This window comes from Dermacentor silvarum, chromosome 2, assembly GCF_013339745.2.
Source record: "Dermacentor silvarum isolate Dsil-2018 chromosome 2, BIME_Dsil_1.4, whole genome shotgun sequence".
Classification (NCBI taxonomy): domain Eukaryota; kingdom Metazoa; phylum Arthropoda; class Arachnida; order Ixodida; family Ixodidae; genus Dermacentor; species Dermacentor silvarum.
This window is the reverse complement of record NC_051155.1, coordinates 196805328-196830484: the sequence shown is the minus strand read 5'-3', so window position 1 is coordinate 196830484 and position 25157 is coordinate 196805328. Positions and strand designations below refer to the sequence as shown.

At 48.2% G+C, this 25157-nt stretch overlaps 1 protein-coding gene across 2 annotated transcripts in view; it reads right to left on the bottom strand.

Moving 5' to 3' along the window:
• Nucleotides 1-25157, bottom strand: part of LOC119442402 (papilin-like) — a 60810-nt gene that overhangs the window by 27283 nt on the left and 8370 nt on the right. For both annotated transcript variants that reach the window (XM_049662118.1, XM_049662119.1), the window contains exons 2-3: nt 7166-7232; nt 45-265 (exon numbers count right to left, since the gene is read on the bottom strand). In XM_049662118.1, coding sequence (XP_049518075.1) covers nt 45-265; nt 7166-7232 — 288 coding nt within the window. The remainder of the gene's footprint in view (nt 1-44; nt 266-7165; nt 7233-25157) is intronic.

Genomic DNA, 25157 nt, shown 5'->3' with positions numbered 1-25157 from the left:
TGACAAATCCAAGACACCCAGCGATGGCCAGCCGTGATGCTCACCGCGGAGGCCTTCCAAGGCAGCGCCGTGTCTGGTAGGAGAGCCCGCCACCGCATGATCTCGAGCACGGCGACCAGGGGCTCCAGCTCGTCCAGCTTCGGCTCAAGGGCACACCGGCTGTGGCCTCAGCGGCAGCCGCCGCTGAGGCGGACGACGGCGGGCTGCCGTCCGCTCCGATGCTGTTGCGCCGGCGCAGGTCTGCCGCCTTCGATTGCGTCGAATGCTGTAAGGCCGCGAAAAGGGAACTTGTCAACGTGACCTACGCCCCTGACCCAGTCCCACGGGCAGCTTCAACCTTCTTACAAGTCGATATAGCGTGATCCGAGCACGAAACTTCAAAATTAGTAGCGCAGGACCAAACAAAGCGGATTCTAAAATAACTGAGTGCCAGTGTTCGGCACGCTGTGTTCTATTTGCACAGAGAAAAACAAGGTCTACAGTGTTTGTGTGACTGGTGCTAGGGTTTTCAGTGTAGAAAGAAAGTTCTGCATTTCCCAGCAAACATCAACTCTCCCCATCTAAAGAACCCTTTGCTGCTCGTAAGTGACTTTTTATTTCGTTAGTCAAAAGTGTGAGAGCTGTGTGCATATAAGTCGCCATGACAAGTGCGTTCTGTTGGACAAAAGAAGCGAGTGTATTTTTGAGCTTCATTCATTACTATTTGCTGTGTACGTAACGCATATGTAGGGTTTGTTGAGGAGCCTTCAAAGCGATCAAATCGTATTCCTTTGACCATGCCATAGAACAAAATGCCTCGCAACACGCCGGCGTTACAACACCGCTCCAGGCTTAGTGATCTTCGTGTCCCCCTTCGTTGAGAAGTTCACAACGCTGGACTCTCTAGTGTGCCTTGTGTAGACTGGACGATCAGCCTTTTACCGAAGCGAAATTACTGGGAGCCTGGTCTCGCAGCTTATCAGCCTAGAAAGCGAAATGAGTTCTACAGTATACCTGAGGGCGACAGACTTGAGTGTGTGACTGTAGATACGTATGGTGCTTGATCACGATTCCTGTTTTCCCTCTGCCTTTCACTCCCCCCATCCTTTCCCCACGCGTAGATGACCAAAATCGACAAGGTCTAGCTAACCTGCCCACATTTCCCTCTTTCCCCTTTCTCTCTACTGAGGTGCTGAATCGCACGACTGTTTTTTTTTTTTTTTTTTTCGTAAAACTAGCTTACTCTGACGTCCAAATTCAAGCTCTTGTCTCGACTGATTTCAAAATCTGCGTCCGTATCTACAGAAGGCCTACCTTCCAGGACTCACTCATTCACTCACTCACTCACTCGCATGAAACGAGCATGTCCTATGGACCGAATATTACTTTGTTATCATCGCGCTTCATTTTCTACCAACGTGATTGAAGCTTCAGAGCTCGGTCAGCCTATCGAGCTGCTTTAAAGCGACATCGTGCAATAACAAGCGTGCTCTGGCCCCTTAATTAGGGAATTTAGGGCGTGCTCTAACTCGCCCTAATTTCCCGAGTACGAAGGTACGAACCAAAGGAGGAAGTAGAAGTGCGAATTTCCGTATGCTGCGCGCTCACGCTTAACCAAATGAAAAATGGCGATAAGGTATACCAAGGCAGAGGGACAAGTGAGGCTCTGGCAGGCGTGATGGTCGAGCACGGCTCGATTCACCACGATGATATTCGAGGCCACCCATGTCCCCTTCTCACTTCCTCCTCCCCACGCTTCCGGCAAATCTGGTGGCCGTAGTAATCCTCTAGGTACGTCGGACCGCGGGCTCTGGGCGCGACGCTAATGCGAGCGGCTCGCGTGTGCGCGGGCCCTTTTCGCCGCCGCCGCCGCTGGCGTGGCTGGTATACGGCTGCTGCTGTTTGCTGCTGTTGCGACGGACGGCGGCAGTCGAGGCGACGGACGCGTGTTCCGAGTAATGTGCCCCCCCCCCCCCCCCCCCCCTTTCCTTCCCTTTCAGGCTGACGGCGCGTGCTGGCTGGGCACGGCGTTTGCAGAGGAAGAACAGGGCCTCGCGCCTCGTGTATGCAAACGGGCATCGCTCTCGGCGAGGCTCCGGCGAAGGCCCTTTGTGCTCGTGTCTCTGTATACATAATGCACGACGTGCGCCGACGCCGCAAACGGCTGCGGCTGCTGAGGGGCGCGTGGAAGCTGTCCCTCGTACGGCCGTGGGCGCTCGACGGCGAATTCGCCTTTGGGAAGCGACCCTCGCACCACATTTTGAGAAACCCGAGTGTGAAAGAAAGACTGCGCATGGCGGTCCGCCACCTTTCGGCACTCAAGAGCACACTGCGCTATTGCCATCGTTAAATGCCAACATTTGGAGCATGAGAGGGGAGGTTGACTTCGAATTGAGAGGGGAGGGTGCCTTCGGAAAGTAATAGTAAGAAAAGTTGGTTTGTAATTAGCGTTTAGCACGACGAAATGAATGATAATACAGTGCACAGTTTAGACAAAAAAGAAAGAGAGAAGTCATAAGGGAAAGGCAGGGACGTTAACCAGGCGGAGCCCGGTAGGCTACCCTGCGCTGGGGAAGGGGGATTGAAAGAGGGAAACGAAGAGAGAAGTTCACACTTTACACTATTACACAAGCGTTCATCGCTGAGTCAGTCACAGGCGGTCGTACAGGCTGGTGCATTCCAAGAAACGCAGCAGCGCCTTTGTGGCCAGCGTCTTTGTGGCCGTGGGCCCAAGATCTTCTCTGTCAAAGGCCTGTCATCTAAGTGCCCCAAAGTTGTTCGGAGGGCGCTCCTATCGTCTTAGTATGCGGGGCAGTCACACAGTATATGTTTGGTCGTTTCTTCAACATCACGTGTGCTGCAACTTGTCACTGTCCGTCATTTCAATTAGGAATGAGTGGGCGATTGTGAAAGAAACTCCTATAATCGCCGCAGGCGGCACAGTCGTTTCTTCCCGTCGGTTAAAACCGGGTAAAAGTTGTAATATCATATGCGGGTCTATGGCATGTAGTCGCCGGTTGGTGAACTACGGTGTATTCTATTTTGTTAGAGTAATAACATGGCAGTCACTATAGCCATATATAGTCTTATGAGAGGGGGTGGGGAACACAAAGAACTTTTAGCAAGAGAAGGTTCTGCAGCACTCGCATACTTGATATCAGAGTGGGCACTGATATTGCGCAATGCTATAATGCAAGTGCCGGCACACCTTCGCCACAGGCTTGATCCGCCCGAACTTTCCCCACTCTCGTCTTTTGACTGAACATCACCTCCATCACAAACCTCTTAATCTGCTTAAACGACATCCAAGGATCTACTTCAGTAAGCTTTCGTACACGAAAGCATGCACAAAAAAGCGGATGTCAAGCGAGAGGCGTAACATCCCAAAATCAACAGATTTCAGCGTTTCCTGCGGATCTAAACGTTGTGAGACCCTGCGTTAGCAGCAGGGTCTCACAGCGTACATGCACCGCCATCTTCAACTTCTTTGCGGTCGTCTTTGTACCCCATACGGTATTCCCTGCTGCGACATCGTGCCGTATAATATTGACACGCGTGCATTGTTTGATTTTTTCGGTGACCATTTCTTCACCGGCTAACCACAGTTACGAAGTTATCGCTCGGCGCAAGACTCACCTTCATGTATCGGAACTTTCCTGAATGTTGTCGCTAATTTAATAGCGAAGGAATCTTGTCTAATCAGATTGCATGCACGAAGCAGTGGTGCACCAACAAGGGGGGGTTCTAACCCCCCCCCCCCCCCCCCCTTCCCCTGAGGTCGAGTTAACCGCCCTATTACTGACATTCCTGAGTTCGCCCACTCCATCAGTCATAAGTGACCTCCTCAGACACTGCCAGCATTCACTGCTGCCACGACCGCTTAGGTAAGAGCTTCAACGGATGACCACGTGAACTGCTCTGCAGACCAGCGTCTTGGCCCTATCAAGCTCTTTCAAGTCTTTCAGTAAAACGCTTAAGAAATAAACATCATCATCATCATCATCATCCTTGTTCTCATTATTATTATATAATTATTAGGCATTTTATTTGCTGTTGGATTGCTCTGGCTAAAGCAAGGGACTTGCATACTATGCACAAATGCTTGCTCCCTCACTCCCCCTCCCCGCCACAAAAATTCACCCCCCCCCCCTTCCCCCTGGCGGAGATCCTGGGTGAGCTACTGGCACGAAGTGAACATCAGTGAACAATCTGGAACCAACGCAAGCGCGCGCTATTACGCTGGAATGTGTACAATGAATCACGTATAAATAAACGACTCACTTGACCCGTAGATAAGAGAAATTTCGACGACCGACGACAACTGCGCTCTCCGCTATATCTGTGCTTGAGTGCTACTTGTTTTCCCTGAGCACAAGTTCGTCCAATAAAGAGTTCGTTTCAGGACTCGCAGTTGTGCCACTATCTGGTACTTCACCGTCGCTACAATGTGACAATAAGCAATTCCGGTGAGCGGCGACGGCTGGAACAACCACTGACGCAGTCCATGGCTTAAACCAGCCGGAGGCGTAAATTTCCGCGACTGAAACAAGGAACGCAGGCGGTGGCCTTGTCTGAAAATAAACTAGCTCGAACTTGACCATAGCCTACGCGCCGCACGACGCAATAGAAGAAAGCACGCGAGAAAAAAAGGAAAGGCAAAAAAAAAAAAGCTGCTCGAGAGCAAGGTTAAAGAGTCCTGATCTTGAGAGTGAGAAGGCAGCCTTACGACTCCTGCTTGAATTACAAGGCGCATCGTTTGACAGAGCGACGTGAAAGCTGAGCTCTTTTTCTTCGTCGTCCCGCCACAGCGCCACACGCCACGACAACGCGAGGAGCGCGCAGAGGGCATAAAGCGCAGCCGCTTTTTCGCAGGACGTCATCCGTCTTCATCCCGTCTTACTGTTTTCGAGCTCTCCTTTTGCCTTTCCCCACGATGCGCGTACATCTCTGTGTTTGTGCGTGTGAGCGCAGAGCCGTTTCGGAGGCGCAGCTAGAGAGAGGACCGTACATCCGCGTTCCACTCGGGTCGACGGTTACGCAGTGCTATATGCCAGCCAATCTCACGCCCGCCACCCTTAGTAAAATGTAACTTTGGCCTTCTAGCGCCTGTGATGCGTACAAACTTGCCGAAGAATCATATGATGCAATGGGCGGTGATTGCAGTTGCAATTAATTCGCTGCCTGGAATCTTTAGACCGAGCCGCTTCCGTTTGGGGCGGATCGCAATGAGAAGTTTTCGGAATCCATCATCTGCTCGGTGCCCGTTCTCGGAACGTGGACGTGACAGTTCGAACGCTGAAGTTCTCCCTGTACGCATCTACTCGAGCACCCTCCTTCTCCGGACACACATATCACTGAAATGTTACGTCAGCGTCCCACCATATACTTCTGCGATTTGCTTCATTTTCTTCGCGCTCCCTTCTTTACTACAGTCCATTCTCATGGACTCGCAGCTTACAAATTAGAATAACGTGGGAAAAGTGTACGCGACGGCAAGTTGCTCGTTCTGCTCGGAGAGAACGAGGGGACGTGAGTGAAAGTGTGTTGGAAGAGCGGCGTGCAGCAGGAGTTCGGAGAGAGCACCGGTGGCTGCTAGAAAGCGACTGGCGCACTTCATTTATTTGATTGAGGACGTCCGGCGGAGAGCCGTATGTGTCGTCTTTCCCTCCGCGGTCGCAATGAGTTGAGTGCCGGGCAACAAATGTAGCTCACGTCTTCTCCCCGACCGGTGTCTTCATCATTGTGTCTTTCGGTTGCCCTTTGCGGAGGGCCTGCTCGTCGGTACCGCTAGGGAAGAGATAGCTGTTTGCCATTGATACATGACGCAAAAAAAAAAAAAAAACGCATTGGCAGGGGAGGGGCGAACGACGGTTGCTCTAAGGATGTGGACAGAGAGAAACATGAGACGAAGATGAAGACGACGAGGTACAGCGACGTGGGCTGCGTTAATGAGCCTGCGTATTTAGGCGAACCAGATGTGCGCGAGACTGTTGTGTATGTGGCGGCGGCCGACATCTGTAGACCGAGAATCAGACCTCCAACAGTCAAGAACGCGAGACAGTGGGGATTGAGTCTCTACGGGAATTCGCCGCCGTACAACGCATGCGACGCACTCCTATGAAGCCGCCACATACGAAGATACCCTCGTCCCTTCTGTATGCTTCGACGGGGGGAAACTCAAGAAGACGCATCTGAACGCACGATGACGCCAACCCACGATGGTGGTGGGCAAGAAGAGATGTTTCTCTTGAACGACATTCGACTGACATCTTGCGACACTGAAAGGAGCTTTAACTTTCGCTGGCTGTCGCGCGGCCCATGGGAAGCCCACACTGCTCACCTTGTTCTCGTACGATTGCAACTGCCGCTGCCACGTTGAATTTAGCTATATGTTAACAATTATAGGATCTGTTATATATGACCTACGGTAATTTATAAATCCAACTAATATAACCCTATATAAGTTAACACTTAACGGAGAAATCATCAAAGGACAAGTTGGCACTTACGTAAAAATAACGCAGTTACAAAAAGAAAAGCCTCAGTGCGCCCACTGGAATTAAATAGTTGTATAGCATTTTCTGCAGTACGTCATGCATCCGCATGTTGCGTTTATGCCATATCCGCTTGTATGGCCATATCCACTCGGCAACTATTGGCGGCAAGAAAGCCAGTACTTGCACGTTACCTCAAACTTGACTAACTTCCAATGTCCCTAATGCATGACAAGAATAAAGAAAGAAAGAAAGAAAGAAGAAAGAAAGAAGAAAGAAAGAAAGAAAGAAAGAAGAAAGAAAGAAAGAAAGAAAGAAAGAAAGAAAGAAAGAAAGAAAGAAAGAAAGAAAGAAACTGACATACACAGAAGTCCTTATTTACTAAAAGCACAAAAATGTTTATAAAACCAGACACACTGCCGACAGAACTGCATGAACTACATGAAGCCACCAGGAAGAGCAGGAGAAGTTTTTCGTATACGTGCGAGCCTTTGTTTTTTTTCTCATTCGTAGGCGCAAGAATGAAGTAAAGAGAAACGTATGAAAACAAATACAGCTGAGAAGTGCAATATGGGGTCACCACGCGGTTCGATTCGAGCCCGTTCCAGGTCACGTATGCATGTTGGTGCCCGCTTTGAAGGACACCACACGTGTCACGGTTAGCGTGCGCAGGCGAATGCAAATATGCTTACCGGCGCTTGCCCAACTTCGGGGGACAGCGTCAACGATTTCCAGCAGAGACAGAGAAGGAGCAACCACCTGCAAGATGTGACCGAAAACGTTACGTCTCAGATAAGCACGCACGGCTCAAGCAAGCAAGCAAGCAAGCAAGAAAAAAAAAGAATGAGAAGGAAAAAAAAAACATAAACAAACACTGAAAGGAAATTGGGTCGCAGTTCTCTGAAAAACTTACCTTCAGAACTTTACTTCTCAATCGAAGTCATGCGCCGCACAGTTGCATGTGAATTCGCGTTGGGTGAACAGGTCTCGTATTGTTAGTGTCGTGTTCGTTACTCCGGCGGTTATTGCTATGTAAACAGCTTTATAACATGCTTACATCATTGACTAGAATCATGTGCCTTTTGGTACTTCACAGCAACAAGCTGAACAAGTCCAGTCATCAATCACATCATGTAACGCCACATTATCCTAAGGACGCTATAGTAACCGGCCCGACTGAGGCTTAGCTACTTCGATGATATCGACTGATGTTTTCAATGAAGTGCAAAATTTTGCTATTAGGGTGTAATTACAGAACTTGCATGAGCGCAAATGCGACATAAACGCGCGCCCATTGTGTACCTGCTCTAGATTGCAATAGCCGCTTCAGTCACGGTGTACACATTCGTGGACGTGACTTATTTTTGCCATTTATATGTAGTTATGGCAAGGAATAGACCACAAACGTTAAGATTAGGGTAAATTGAACGTTCTGCTTACCTCGAGTACTTTCATTTTACTTGTGAGGGAAATCTATCACTACCGAAGATCGTTTTGGAGAAGGCACTATAGTGTTTCACGGGATGTGTGACGTAGGGGCGTTTTGATAGCAATTGCAATATGATTTTTTTTTCTTTTTGATGTTTCTGCAACGATTTATTCATGATTTTTCTTGCAACCAATAATTAACTTGTTCAGGTCATTCGCGCTACTGATTCAACTTCTTTTATGAAGAGACAGTATCATTACTGAGGGCACAATAATTATATACTTATCACTCTTTAATTATGGTGACTTCATTATCATAATATGCAGAAAACTTTATTCTACCACCTTGACTTACTCTTAATGGAGTCTGCAGCACCTTGGCATAAAATTATGCAAATTTCGTACACTTATCGACAATCGATCATAATGCGCGACTGAAGGGGATAGCAACCCGACCATCACTTTTTGAACGCCTTCACAGAGACGTATGGTTGAACTCTAAAGTTTGCATGAAAGCAATGAAAACATGTTAAAAGACCGCCACACTTAAGACACTGAAAATTCTCGCTAAACGAAGCGTTATGCGCACAGCTGTAACGGTCTCGGATAATGCAGCTATATTCTCCATAGGCCTAGAGCAGAGCGGTATAACTAAAGACAAGAAAAATACCGCTTAGCAGGTGGGATCGGCTCTTCCCACAACGGATAACGAGCACGCATCCTGGTCCTTGGCCTACAAAAACTCAAGCAAAAAACGACGCGCAGCTGTTCCGCGGCATTCAACCACGTGTGAGGCTATGATTTTTCACGGCGACCTACGTTTCAGTCTGAAAGATGTCGACAGAAACGCTTGTGTGCCGTCGAGACTTGCAGCGAGAAGAAAGGCCTAAAGTTAAGAAATTCAGTTTCCCGGCCCCGACGGCCGCTGTATTCGTCTGCATTCAAAAGTTCCGAAGCAACCAAACATTTTAATATTTTCGAATTTCAACAGTGAGTCTTCGCAACTCGACCCTTATGGCTGTGACTGAACTGTTGTTGAGATAAGCCTGGTCTCTTTTTTCTTGTTCGCTACGTTATTTTTGTGCTTTTGTCCGTTACTCTACCTAAGTAAATTTATATTAACTGCAACCTGTGCGTTAGCGAAATTATGTCTGTATGTCACTGTGTTAACATGGACAATATATTTATGTGGGTTAAACCATATGCGTGCACTTTTACTTTCCTGCATGCTAAAACAAAATGTGCGATGACGCGAGAAAGAAAGCAAACTAGGCGCACGGACTTGAATAGTAGCCTCATATTTCTTTAGCGTTGCGACGCTACGGAGGCAAAGAACGAAATTTAGCGACATTGAGGCGGCATGGGAGCGCAGTTATACCTTGGTTACTTGTCAACGCGACCCACCACTGGATCGGTTGTGTCTCCAAAAATATAGTATACATTTTACGACTTTCAAACGTGCCAAGTCACGGCGGGTGACTTTTGACATTCAACAGAGAGAGAGAGAGAAAAGAAGAGAGCAGGTAGGGATGTTAACCAGAAAAGCGCCTGGTTAACGAGAGGGAGGAAGGCGGTGAATGTGAGCCCGTGCGCGAACAGCATCACGGAGTCAAAAGCGATCGCACAGGCCAGTCGTTCTCAAAAAGCACGGATTGTGCCTTTACTGATTTCTGGGCCAATGATTGATGAGGACGGTGTTCCAGTAGTGTCTGCATGGACAGAGGACGATCGTGTAGTCGCCACAACGCACTGGACGTTGATTGTATTTATATAGTTTCTTCAATTAGACTCCGTTTAACCCTATACCTATACCAGTACGGTGGCGCAATAAGTGCATCGTCGATGCTCTCTTTGCAGTCGCGGACATACCATGTCGCACTCCCAGCCATTAGTCTTGCGTAAGCCTTCATGAAGGCAACTTCTAACCACAGGCAACACAGAACCGATCGATGCGTCACATCGGTGCAGTCTGCGTGGAGCGGAGAGTTACGGCGAAGTTCGCGTACTCTGGTGCGCCTTATGTTTGGGGTATTCCACTCTGGGTACTCCGCGCCAGGTGGCTAAGCTGCCTCGCAGCATTTGTGCTACCGAGTGGAAAGACGGTCAGCGGAATCCCCCTTGGGGTCCTATAAGCAGTTATTATGGCTTGTCAATACACGTGCCATCGGTTTGTCCTTTCACGGTCATGACCTCAGACGTTGTGCCGACGGCATTCACGCTGGCACGCGATGGGGACGGGCGACCGCAGGGTGTTGTTCTCTCTGCCGTCCGAGCGTGGCCGGCTTGGCGTTCGCGGCTGGCCGCGAGGCCGCCCACTGCGGGCAGCTCTGAAGGGCGGTGCAGAAGCTGCCGCATGTTTACGGGAAGCGTGAAAGAAACCGTTTATTTTGAGAACCTTCGCGATCTTTTCTTTTTCCCCTTTTATTTAAAGTCTCGCGTGCGCGTGTGTGCGTTCCAGTGAGAGCCTTTAATGAGCGCCGTGAGCACGACCCTCCGTCGGCGCGCCGGGCGCGCCCGCGTGCAAGCGCTGCGCCTCGGACGGACGTGGTCCCTATCTATAGATGATGGGCCGCTCTATATCGGTGCGCGTCGTCGTTCGTACAGGGCGCTATCCTGCGCCGCTGCACGCGCCCGTCAAAAACGGGAGCGCCCGTCCGAGCTGACGAAGGAGCGGAAATTCCTGAAGGACAGCGCGAGCGCGCTCTACAGAGACGCGACGAAGAGGGCAGATGGTACGTGCGCGTATTTTTTTTCCCCCTACAGTATAGCCCCCTGTGTCGCTAAAAATAAGGACGAAACGCACAGTTGACGTTTCTCGTAACGATACAAGAGGCAGGGGTTGCTAGACGCCCGATTAGAGAGTTTTCTTTAGAATATAGCTTCGGTCGTCTTGTTCTCCTTAACGACGACGTAACAGGTGGCCAATAGCGGAGAACTGCAGCGTTTCCCGTACGTGCTACACTCGCTTATCAAGTTTCTCGTTGAAATGGGCCTGACCTTAGGTCCCGTGTTCTGCAGTCACACCAGTTCCTTCATCACAGACTACAGTAGAGTGGAGTGGCCGTGTATATACAGGAATACAAATAAATACATTTAGTATATTTTTACAGACAGTTTCTACCACCAACACACACTGGCCGGTAATGTGAACCTCACAGAAATAGACCGAGTCTGCTTACTGGCCTGCAGGCTGCTTTTGTATGTCTTGGAAACACTCGCAGGTCGGGCTGAGTAAGCGCTGAATTGGGCTGCCGTATAGTAAGCCTGCATGCCTGCGCGAAGATTCGACTGAGTGATTTATAAAATTATTGATTGATTCATTGATTGACTGAATGATTGATTTATTGATAGACTGACTGAATGATTGATTTATTGATTCGCTGATTTGTAACTTCTCAAATTAAGCAACGCTGGGGTTGTGATAGACACTGTGTAGAGGGGGGCTCTGCATTAATTTGGTCACCGGGATTAAGCTGGTTGCGAGGTGTTCTCTAACGCGCATCCGAATACAATAACACGGGTGTTCTTGCTCTAATGGGAATACAGCCCCCGCGGCTAGGAACGTGACCAGTGATTAGAGTTCATCGGCTGAACGCCATAGCCACTGATTCACCTTGACGGCCAGAATTTCCGAGTTTTCGACTAGTTCTCGAGACGCATCTAAGCCATCGGCTACGTCATGATGGATTCGGTGGTGCTAGTTTGGTCACTGAAGCTAAAATCAATCTTACTGGCCAGCCATTGCACGGGAGACCGTCTGAGAACGCAGATTGCTGAATGCTCCTGTGCTGCCTTGGGATACCTAGAGCATTGGGTTCTGTTGCTCCAGGAGGGTTGGGCTTGCCTATAGCAATTTGGGCCGGCGATTGACGTATCCGAGAGACTCTTCCCAGGTCGCAAAGGAACGTCACCACGTGTCTATGAAATCAGTGTAGACCAGAAATGCGAACAGAGATAGCAAAAACTCACACTGCATTATTCGTGGTTCTTTGGGGAGCAATCCTGTTCTTACCAAGCTATCGACTGGACTCTGTTTCTCAAGACCAAACCTTGGCAGGATTAAATAATATATGTTCCACGTCACCCACTTCACTTCACTCCTCCAAGAGAAGAAAAAAAGCACACCCTATAGTAATGCACGCTCAAATTGCAGCATGAATCCAGCCTTCAGCTCCAGCTTAACAGCTGTGCAACAACTTAAAACTTTCACCGTACTTGCTCTAACGAGGTAACTAAAAAAAAAAAAGAAAACGAAGCAAGGCGCCCGATGTCCCACAGCGTACACCTAAAGATGCGCGGGTGGATCGACGCGTTCTATTTCGGGATCCACGAAGGGCACTCCCACACAGGGCCCGTATCGAACACGGCGTGTTTGTGTGTCTACACGCACGGGTTCCGAGGAGGCGAAAGGTGCGCGCTCTCGAACCCCCGGTTGCTCCGCCGCGTTGCCGACACGACGGCGGCGTGTTTTTGCGCCTGTCCGTCCATCCATCAGATGAGCCACTTGGCTGCCTCCTTTAACAAGCCACGCCGGAGCATCGAACCACCGACGCATTTAGGAACCCTTCCCGTCCGCTTCCTCCCCTCCGCGGCCGAACTCGATGGCGGACCTTTGTACGCCGCGCGCAAGCACGAGCCGACAAGCGTGCCTGCCCCCCTAAGGAAAGTGATTTCAATAGGTATACAGTAAGTACGTGGTCCCGCCTTAGTAAAAGGCTTAATGCCTATTATGCGATCGACTTCAGCTGCTTACGGGTCACGAAGAGGGTGCTCTTTGATACTAGTGATACATTATTGCCCCCACCCGTGTTTACTCGTATATACCTAGAAACTAAGAACAACCACACTTACGAGCTAAGAGCTCCCACACTTACGCTGACAAAACCACGGCGATGCCACAAAAGGCCCACTTTGCGATTTGACGCATTGTATGTCTATGCTCGATATGGCAACGAAACAACGTTGAGGCGGCACGGGTGCTGATAGTAACAGCACATGGCGGAGAGCTACTTAGCATAAAATAAACGAGCGTCGTAAAATTGCAGTTGAAAGTCGGCGGACGTTGGGTAAATAAACCATAACAAGGTGACAAGGAGGTTGGGGAGGGTGGGGTTTGGTTGCGCGAAGAAAACTAAGAGCGCCTTTTTTGGGCTGTGTTAACTTTTTATCGCTCTACCGTCGCGATGTCCAATAACCAACGCACCCGCAAATGCGTAGCTCAGAACGTATGCTTAAGGCTCCTCTATTTTTCAAAATAGAGGAGCCTCTATTGAAAAATAGAGGAGTCTTACGTATGCTCGTGTGCGCCTAGCAGTCGTCAAGTATGCGCATGCACTGTCATGGACAGAAGAGACACCGAAAAGAGGCGCTACAAATGCTCAATCAAATTCACAAGGATTTTGCATGACGGAGGTAATTTTGCAAGAGTGTCGCCTGACGTTTTCTGTCTTTCTGATTATATATCATCCACCTATTTCTTCTCAGGCCGACCTCGTTTTACGCTGCCGTCATAGCGAAAGTCACCGCTCTCTTGCCGATTTAGCTCCTCGTGTGTTTTCATTACATGACCAAACCATCGCAAAATTTCCTCTTGAACATGTCCCGCAATGTCCGCTACATTGACCATTTCTCAAATGCAGTCGTTCCAATATTTTACATTTCAATGCATATATATACCCAACGATAAACCCGTCCGTCCGTCCGTCCGTCCGTCCGTCCGTCATGTAAGACGAATTTCTATAAAGAAATTCATGTATATAAAACAAAATTGAAAGGAAGAACGTCGGTGGTGGTGAATTTCGAATCTACGACCCCAACCCCACGCTCAGAAGCTGAGTGCTAAACACCCACGCTTGCAGAAGGTTAATATATCTGAACCATATATGAATGTGTCTTACCGGCGCTACAAAACAAATGTCAAAGGATAACAGCTTCTGTGAAGGCTTTGTTGAAAGAGTTGGTAATGGTGGAATAAAATCCATCTCTAGGACCACCGGGAGAGCCGACTGGGAGCACTGTAGCCATCAGGCAAATTCTGATCTTGCGAAAATTTAATGCCAAACACGCGAAATCCCCGATGCGTTTCGGTGGTCGCGGGATGCGCCTGCAGTTGGGGCGTCCCTTCACCGACCGAAATGCAACCGACTTCTGAGGGCTCATGCGCTGCACGTCGCGCAACACTCACAGATAAGCAGTCATTGAGTTGATAAGAATGATATGGAGTGATGAGGGGTTATATAGGTCGCATCGCGGTTGATAATGGTTCGACACAGATGGATAAGGTGCCGAAGAGCGATAAGGGCTTATAATGGTCGGATCAATTGTGATAAGGTGAATACGCACCGATAAGGGTTGAAAAGGGCCGTATCTAGTCCGATAAGGTTGATAAGGACCGATGAGAGTTGATAAAGGCCGGATCGTGTCCGATAAGGTTGATAAGGACAGATAAGGGTTGATAAGGGTTTCATAGTAAGTTTGATAAGTTTCATAACATTGGTAACGACGCCGGGCTGCGTGGAGATGAGCAAGTGGCACAATGCTTACGCATACTTAAACAACTCCCAGATGAGTTTCTGCGTGAATTGGTTTTCTCCTTGTCGCTCCTCACATTAATTTCGTCATTGTCTTTTCCACCAGTGACATTTCCAGAGTAATTTCTTCATTGGACCGCTTTCACTCTGTACAACCCTGTCGTCGGCCGTTCCACTGTCTTATAAACTTGTCCTTTCATCTCGGATGGCTCTTTATTGTCGCATAGAGCCCCTGAAACGTCCTTACATCCCGCGTGTATTGTTCTGGTCGTCTCTCTTCTCACGCCGGTCTCGTCATCGTGCGTTGAATCTCGGCACTTGAAGATTACTTGTCTGCGATCATTGTGTCGCCGATCACAACGCACCCAATGAACATGCGAAACGGCCGCTGCGGAATCGAACTCATCATTGATTTGTTCCCGGACGCCTGAAGAAGCAGCAGCGAGACACCGTCGACGAAGCGAATGCATGGTATAGCGGTTCTTTCGTGGACCCGCTGTTTGCTGCAACCGTTGCTTTATGCGACACCTGCAGCAAGGGAGCCGGGAAGAAAGAAAGAAGCGTCTGGCAATAAAGAAAGACCCGACAGAAAGAAGGAAGGCCCCGCTCTAAACCAACGTGACCCGAGGAGGGACTTTCCGTTAGCATTGGCAGCTTCGACAGGTCGCGTTCCGAGCCGCCCATAACTTTGCCTCTCGCGTCGTTATAAGGCACTCGGCGCGTCACACCTGTTTACGCTCGAGTGCGCGCCGCCAGTCGACTCCTTTTCTCGCTATAGTATATAGCTACACTGTCGCCCTGTCGACTCTGCATGCATTGCCTTGAAATGGAGGGAGTCAAGCGCAGCGCTTCCCCGCTGCTTCGACCTTCCGCGCGTTACGGGACTCGACAGATCAGTTAAAAACCGAGGGCGCCTGGAAAGTGAAGCAATGGAGCGGAAGTGTTCCAAGTTTTTCTTACTTTTTTTTTTTGTGCGCGCATAACGAAGTTGTAGATGAAGAAAATGGGGAGCGCATGTGCGCAGTAGATCAGTGAAAGGAGCGTGAATCTACAAAACAAAGGCGACACCATGATCTCTACCTGGGCTATTTTTAGGCATATATAGGGTGTGGTAGGGACGTGACAACCTGATTGATATCACCGTTTTAAATCTACGGCAGACCAGATGCGCTTATGTGGAAGGTCTTATATTAATTACGGCCATTCCAGGTGCTTTATAACCTGCACCGGTGGTTTAACAAACGACCCTTTTTTATTTGTTAATCCATTGGAATGGATTAGCAAATTGACAGTGCGACAATGAGTTACAATTGTGACCTCCAATTCGTAAGCAGCAGGGGCACCACAGTGTGTGTGAGAATTCGTACTTGCAAACTCAGCAGTTGAGCTTGGTAGTGCCACACTCAATATTGTTTTGCGAAGAAGAAGGCGGGACGCTCTTGAAGACAATTTCCGGGTGCGTTCGTAGTTGGCGGTGCTGGGCTTCATGCGAAAGAGGAAGCGCGATGTCTTGAACTCACGACCTCAAATGAGAGAGGCTGACTAAACAGGACAAAAACATGCACAAGTGCGAATGTCATCACATGTCAACGCCAGTGTGGAACTTCGTGTAGAATGTCGGCCATTTATTCTATATACAAAGTGACCTAGGACAAATTTCGAGTATACACCAATACAGTGAGAAAGAGCGACTGTGGGCCGTAACGTAATGACTCTTGAACGTAATCAGTCTACAGTGGGAGGTACACTGATTAACCACATCACCAGTCAACTAGCGCACAAATACAATAAATATACTACAAAAAGCAATCCTAGTATCCACCTCCGTGCGTGAGTAATTGCGGACTACACGCAGTGTTACCTAATCAATAGATTTGAATAGATAGGTAAATATTCTCACGTCTACAATACTGAACAGAAAATTGCAAGATCACCATGGAGCCAAATTCGCAAACTTTTTAGTTTGTAATTGCTGTTCTCCATTTTTCTGACTGCCTTCGCTAATAATATGTCCAACGTCACGAATGGCTGGCATCTGTTCTTGCGAACAGTTCTAGCGTAAGAACTTTCTTGCGAATATAGGTCCAGGTTGTTTTGTCTAGGGTCAACCGTCGCGTTTGCATCCAGCTCTTTAGCACCGGTACTATAAAAATGCGGTGCTTTCTTGTTTTCGTTTTTTTCTTTATTTTTAGGTTAGCCGAAGCGGCATAAAATGTCTGGGGCGTGCAAGTAACATATATATGTATAGTTGGTTATGTGCGTCAGTCAATCAGTCTATAGCGTGCAAGCTTAATTCCTTGTTCATGTAATCAGGATTTGGATGACTGCGGACGGCTCTTTCGTGGCTGATTTCTCATTGCTGAATCTTATAACGTTCGACTAGTTTGTTCTTGCCATAGTTAGGGCGTTCGTACTATAGTACGAAAGTGCCGTGGCGCTGCGTGAAGCCCTAGTCTTGCAATTAACCTTCGACACTCTGCAGAAGTTTGATTTGGGCAAGTAGGTTCATAGCCAACTTATGAGAACGCAGCGCTCTTATCATGCACTGTTTATGTGTTTTTTGTCCCTGTTATTCTTGAGCTGCGTACTCAGCAGTAGACTTTCATTTCCCAGCAGCTGCAGAGCATCTGACCCTACAGGCGATTGCCAGACCTGCAGCTGAAAATCTCTGCATCAGGACAGGCTATCTAATGCTGACTAATGGTTACGTCTTGTGCTGCGGAGACGTTCCTGATAAGGGGGAGTACAGCGATTTCTAGCAAGCAAGGCCATAGCGGGAAACATTAATGAATTTTATAGCTCAAATGAAACGAACTGCATAAGTAATGAAATTGAATTTTTCTATTCTACTAAATTCTATAAGGATGTCGAGCACGAAATTAATAAGGCAAAGACAGGCACATGGCGCATGCAGTCAGAGATAAACAGGGCAATGTCATTAGCAACTTTGATGATACAATAAAGGCGACAGATGAATCCCATAGTGAACGAGCAGTACTAAGGACAGCCATGTTAGCCGTGACCAAGCGTAGTTGCAGAAGTGCGACAAAACCAAGTCCAACTACGAATGAAGTTTGAAGGGCTTTGCAAGATGTACCCTCGGGAGCGAAAGCTCAGAGACCACGACATCAGCAATAAATTTAAATATCTGATGGCACAGCCGTGCAACAGTGCATGGTAGACACTCCATTTCATTTCTGCTTCCATGCCTGGCTGCGAAAAAAGAGATATCAGCGGTCACCAGACATTTTCTCGTCACTGCTTATGTCCTGGGGGGAAAGCGGCACAAGAATATGAAGTAACAGTGTATCTGATTAAAGGCGGTGAAGACATCGCACTCGAAAAGCTTACGACGGTTTATGCGCAATGCCTCAAGGATTCGGCGGTAGAGAATACAAGAAAGGATCGACCACGGTCACCCAGGACTGCTAGAGTATCGCGAGCGGGCTCGCGTTGCACCTATTAGTCGCACCGGACCTAAACGAACTCGCTTGAAGATTATGAAATCCGAGATGGAGCGGAAGAAAAGCAACGGCGCCAGCGAGACCGTGTTCAAGAGCCCCTTTAGCACTCAGCGCTTTCAAGCGGAGGAACTAGAACCGTCAGAAAAAGTGCTTTGACGAGAACCTGTAGCATAAGTGGTGTCATCGAGGCCAACGCAAGACCACCTGTGCGCACTTCTGAAGAAGCTGCAAGTGCTCCTGTTCTCCCACTACAAGGTCCATGCAGATTATAGGCTGTCCACGCCCTGGCTTAGTAAATGAGACATATCTCAGATTCAATACTCTCTTGTCCCACATACTTCCACGAGACGGAATGCCCGTTCCTTGTTCGCGTTCACGCACACTTCCAGCGGAAGCTCAAGGCTATACATCACCGCGAGGCACACACCAAGCGATCCTGCTCACATGCAGGATTCATTGACGAACAGTGCAAAGGTCATGTTTCCTTGGAGGCAATATTTCGTCAAAAATGACGCAGGACCGACACCGTTCGGAAGTTTTCTTGTGGGCGAGAAAGCCGGTAGGTGGCCAGTCTCACAGAGTCGTCCGTCACTGTCCGCGCGAGAAAAGCGGCTTCCACGGCCGAGACTAATGCGCCGACTGCAGGATTTGGCAGTTCTGTCAGCGTATCTGAGTCTCCCTGGCTTTCTGTCCAATACCAAAGCCTTCGGGCACACGGATCCGGCGTGCCCCCCGCCGTGTTCGCGCAACCAAACTCGAGGCTCTGTCTTTTGGCCGAATACGAGCCATATTGAGGCGCGAAGGCCTTGTGCGCGCAAAGCGGTATATCGAAAATGAAGACGACAGGGCGCAGCAACTTGAAAAGCCCACAGCGTGCCCAGGACAGGTGTGCGGTTGCGTATAGTGGCTCCCACCGCTGCCGCCAGCGTCTCAATTCCCAAGCCGGAACAAGAGGGCCAATCCCGTCACGCTCTTTACGTGGGCGTCGTGAGGCAATTACAGAAAGACAGGCGCGCGTCCGCGTGACCCAGCCCCTTCGGAAGGCTTGATCCCTTCGGTCGGCGCTGCTGGCTCAAATGCCGTAGGCCGCGATACTTGCGCGCGTGTCCAGGAGGGGCACCCGTCGCTCTTTCTTTCGCGCCGCACGCGGCGCATGGCTTGACGTGAGGCCTCTGATTGCCGCCCCTTGTGTGTAGTGAGGCCACATGCCGGACACGTTTACGCCACTTGTCAGCAATACACTTTTCACTGAGGGACCCGTTCCAAAGGAAACACGCGCTAATGTATGTATGTATGTATGTATGTATGTATGTATGTATGTATGTATGTATGTATGTATGTATGTATGTATGTATGTATGTATGTATGTATGTATGTATGTATGTATGTATGTATGTATGTATGTATGTGTATGATGTATGTATGTATGTATGTATGTATGTATTAGTATGTATGTATGTATGTTGTGTTGTGTGTGTGTTGTGGTGTGTAGTGTATGTATGTATGTATGTATGTATGTATGTATGTGATGTATGTATGAGTATGTAGGTATGTATGTATGGTGTGTGTACTGTATGTAGTATGTGATGTATGTATGTATGTATGTTTCCGTACTGTATGTTAGTGTATGTATGTGTGGGTGTGTGTGTGTGTGTGTGTGTGTGTGTGTGTGTGTGTGTGGGTGTGTATGTATGTATGTATGTATGTATGTATGTATGTATGTAGTATGATGTAATGTATGTATGTATGTATGTATGTATGTATGTAGTGTATGTATGTGTGTGTGTATGTAGTGTATGTATGTTGCTGTATGTATGTATGTATGTATGTATGTATGTATGTATGTATGTATGTATGTATGTATGTATGTATGTATGTATGTATGTATGTATGTATGTAGGCTAGCATGCATGTGGGAGTTCGATCAAGGAACCAAGGCGGCTTCAAAATTTCATCTAAGAACTCGTTGGGAACTCAACTTTTGAAAGTTAGATTTTTTTTCTTCCATGAAAGGTAAGTAAAACACTTATGTATACCAAACCATTCTTTGGGCAATATAACTGAGAAAAAAAAAAAGAGAAGTCAAACAGCGACAACTCGCTGAAACAAATGGAACGTGTAAATGAACAAAATATTTTCCTTTGCAGGATTAGGTGACATCCGAAACTCCCCCAGTGAGCTTCCCCGCACATCGAGTTTCATCCAAACTTTGACAGGCATCGCCAAAAAAGTGGAAATAAAGCAGAAGCGGACGAGCTGGTGCCACTATACTTTTCACCATCTCTTCCCTACTACATCCTCGCTCGCAAGCCTACCCTCAGCTCAATGACGGTGTCGTTGAACCCAATGGGGTGTAAAAGCCCACATCCAGCATTTCGTACATCCCCTATCGATTCCTGTCCAGAGGAACCCAGCTTATTTTCAGAGATTCCGGTGTATACGTACAGACCGTCTTTCGTTCACAAGCACCACGAGGGTTTCGGGACAAGCCTATACCATGCACTTTCTGAGGTCCTGGCAAGCTTTCCCCTGTCTATTTCGCTGTTTTGATTTCTTTTTACTGCTACAGTTATGGACTCCTAACTGGCTTGAATATATTCGCAGGCATCGCCATCGGTCTGCCGTAACAAGTTACACAGGTTTTCTTAAATAAAGCAACAGCGATTCCACGATGAAAATAATATGCTATACCGCAATGGCATATACATGTATATGTTTGCACCGACATATGCAGAGTCGGCGCGAGAACCACCACTGTTGATGAGAAGCCTACCTCTATGGGGTACGCCCTATACATCATTAAGCACTCTTCTGTTAATTTTTATCTGAATAAAGGATCATTTAATCTTCCCAAAGCCATTAGAGCGCGTGCTTTGTTTGCTGCACATGGCCGCGTACCAACTCACTTGATTTATGACGCGTGCGTATTATAAACGACTATGCATCGACAATGCCACACTACCCGCTCGTGTGAAATACTACTCCGGGTCGCACACCGCGTTCGCTATACGCGCGCCTCGGAGGACGCTGCGATTTCACGCAACGCGTGTTGCAACTACTATCCTGGTGGTAAGCATTCAACGTCGGCGCATAAGAGCATCTCTGCCATCGCCGTTTGTTTTATGTGGGGCGCGCACAGTTCTCTGGAGGTGTCGTAATAATTTCGTACACATTTGCCAAGCTTCAGGCGCCCTCTCGCGTGTAATATTTCGGGCGTTCTTATAGTTTAAAAGGTAAGAGAATAAAATATAGTATACTGCAACCCCCCCCCCCCCCCCCCCCAGTTTGTTCCCACCAAACAACGGCTTCTTTACTCAAAAGAGCAAGCTGGAGAACTTCACGAACAAGAAATGGTGCACGCCTTCGGATTAAAGACGACAGACTTAGAAAAAAAAATAATAAACGAATCTGGAGGAACCAGCCCACGAAGGAGATTTAGCATATGAAAAGAATATTTAAACATTTTTCCACCTCTTACTGCTTACGCACAAGAAAAAAAAATAAAGAGAAAGAAAAAGGCGTGACAAAGAAAAGCAACTATTTTTTCGGCCGACGAGACTTATACCAACGCATATATATATATATATATATATATATATATTATATATATATATATATATATATATATATATATATATATATATATATATTTGTATCCTACGTGCGTATACGTCCCCCACGTGTGTCTTCGTTGCGCCGAACGGCCAGAAATCCGAACGTGCGGCGCGGTTTTTATGCTGCTCGAACGGGCCGTAAACGGGAGATCACGTGGTAGCACTTCCACGCGTGCATAAAACGCGCACGCGCTGTTTTCCATGAAAAAGAGACGCCGCGAACGGCGTCGTCGTGCGCTAAGAAATGCCGTATCTTTGCGCGCATAGTCTTCCTCAACGAAATAAAATAGAAGTTTTGAGGCGCCTATGGGGGCGTCGTAACTGAGCGCCATACAGAATAATTAATTAAAACACAAGCCACCTGCTCACTTATAGATATATAAAGCAATTTCCCAGAAACAATTTCATCTTCGTTTTTATGTATATAGTAATTACTTCGTTGCTTTATTATTTTCGTTATGTTTGCTTCGTAGTGACAAAAAGCATTCTTTGTGTCACGTCGTTCCGAAATTCTTGTCACTTGGATACATTTTCATTCCGTGTTAGAACTTATAACGTACGCAACCTTCAATAAATTTGTTGGTTTCTGCTGCTGTAAAGTGTGTACGCGGACACGGGCCTGCACTAGCCTAGGCTATTCGCTCAAAATAATTTTTTTTTCGCATTGCGTATGTGCACTTCGAAGGAAATTAAGGAATGAATTAGGGAATCTTGAACGTTCGAATCACTGCCACACCCGTCATTGCTGCTTCCCAGCCAATCGAAGACAAGTCACGCGGGCGGAGATGGATGCGTACCCCCATTGTGCAGGCGCCACTGCGAGCACGCCTTGTAAGAGCCCTGACGAGCACAACACGTTATTGAGTGTAGCGATTGATGACCTCCTTTAAAAGATAGTTGACGGTACATTGCAGAAACATATTGCGCGAACGCATGAAGACGAAGGCTATAGGCCTTAGTAATAGTCTGGTCGCATTTTGTGTATGCGAAATATTTAATTGTCGAAAGGCTCTGTTGTCGGCCAGTGGCGTGATACTACAGCTGCGAGGCATAAAACGGAAGCGTAGTTGGAGTTCCTGCATGCCGGGGCACTGGACGAGAGGCTCTAATATGGCGCCGTCGTGTAATATGCACACGCGTCCACTCCTTCCATTCTACTCACCATCATTCGTCACTGTACTTTCACTCCCCCTCCCTCTTCCCTAGTGTAGAGTAGCAGGCTATATAGAGCATCAGCTCAGGCCGACCATACTGCCTTTCCTGTAAACAAAATATCCATCATCCCCGGGGCGTCAGAGAAGAGAAATAAGTTGGTAACAAACCGGCATGAGCGATGCGATAATGTCTAAATTAGTGTTTAACCAGCAGCGTAGCCGCTCGATATTGCGAATAACGATAAAATGCTTGAGGTTATGTTAAACGAGCTATCGTATAGTTTTTTATAGTTTATTATCATTTTTTTTTTGGCTCACGCGCTTGTGAAAGTCCTCTTATCTATGCCCGGACACCGGCCGTTGGTCGCTTACATCGTCAACTGAACAAAACTTCTTTTAATGCCAAAGAAAGGAAAATAAATGTTTCAGAAGAATGAAACACAGAATAGGGGTGATCTGTCATCATGCCGTATTGGTGGTGGTATAGGGGTGATCTAATTACTTATGGCACAATATCCAGCAGTTTTTTTTCCATATTTTTTGTCATATTTGAAATCGGAAGCATTTATGGCAGGGCGGACAAGGGTGTTTAATGTCTTCCTTGGGATTCTCGAATGTTTGGTGCGCGTAACACGTCAGAAGATAAGGTATGTGGATGGAAAGCAGGTTCAGTCGGAGTAGAAAACGGAAAGAATAAAAAAATGTGGTTGATCCCTCTTATATAGGAATCGGTATAGAACACGAAAGTGAAACGTGTCTTCACAGAAGTAGTGTAATGTTTATTGCACATTGATATATAATGTCTATTGGTGTTTTGTGGCTAAAGCGCCCTTAGGCGTTGATGCACCCACGCTGACGCCTGGTGGCACGTCTCCTCCATCACGACTACCAACGTCGATGACCATGAGCAACCGTCGTGCATATGGAAGCTGCACTACGCTGCACACGCTAGCACAACGCGAAAGACGAAGCACGTAACTGACACACTAATACAACGCGCAAGACAAAGCACGTAACTGAATCGTCACCGAGTCAAATCAGCGCGTACAGCGCGTCGTAATTGCAGCCTCCGCGATCAACTTCAGAAACATTTTCAGAGCTAATTGCGGAGGCCACGCTCCGCTGTGCTGAGTACGGTGAACGCCACCTAGGTGGCGTTGGTAGTGCTTCTTGATGCCAGCGTCCCTTCGAATGCTGGCATCGAGGCGTCGTAGTACTGAGACCACCGAAGCGTTCACTGTCGGTGCGCGTTAAGGCCGGAATACATGGAGCGAATAACCGGCGTCCGAGCGAAGAACTTCGTCGGGCGGCGAACGTCCGACGGCCGGCGTCAAGAAATTTGCCGTCCGCAGCCGATCTGCCTGTCCAAACATTTTCGTCGGGCGAACGCCGCCGCCGGAAGCGTCTAGCGCGCAGCGGTGGACGACAGCCAATCAGGAGGCACTAGTTCCGGTCGCAATGCATGCTGGTGTTTCGCGCGCGCGCGCCTTTTCGCGTCGTCTGCAATCGCGTTGGTGTTGCCGTGTCTGCATGTCTCTGCACCGATTGAGTAGTTCCTAGTATGATCTCTCAGGAATCGCGTTGTATTTGTACATCCCATATCCGCTGATCTGCGAGGAAACAGACAAGCAGTGCAAGCTCTCTACAACAACCTTCAACAGAAATCTTCTGATCTCAGAGGCCACATGCTGTCGTCATGCCTATCTCCCGACTTCCCCGATAGATGGCGTTGGCATCGGATATTTCTTTCGCTAGGCTTAGACGCGTTCGAAACGAGAAGCGATCTCGAAAACTACTCAAGGTTATCCATAATACTCTGTCGTCGAAGCGGCCTGAGACTAAGCGAAAGCCGTTTACGCAGTCATTTGCTTCCAACTAAGTGAATTCTACAAGGACAACGCCAAATTCAGTTCGAAGCGGGCGGCCGGGACCGCCGCCAACACGGCGGCCAACGCGCGGCGGCGTTCGCCGCATGTATTGCAACACAGCAAACATCCTGCGTCGTGTCGCCGCGTCGTTACTTGACGCGTGAAGTTCGTCGAGAAAGTTCGCTCCATGTATCCCGGGCTTTAGTGTCATAATGCAGTACTTCTCTTTTCTGCTCATAGGCGGCGGCACCGCCCCGAGCAAGAGCGCGGGTACACGGAGGAGTGTTAGATATATAAGGCGCGTCTGTGTAGCTCTCTGCGAATGCGTTTGTGGCGCAATGGGTTAAACGCTCGGCGATCTATCGTCGCGGACCGAGAGGTCGTGGGTTCGATTCCCAAATTTTGCATGTTTGTGGAACTTTTTCTTCTGGTTTCTTTCTTTGTATTATGTTCTATGACGTATTTCCGTGACGGAAATACGTCAGTGAAGTCTTGGTGGACCCCGGAATAAAACACTTTCGTGTTTAAAAAAAAATGGGGAGCACGGTTGTAGTGCGCGGATCTGAAGCGTGGTCGGCCATGCGTAACTGATGCCCGTAGTACGAGTGCAAATACGGCATATCGAA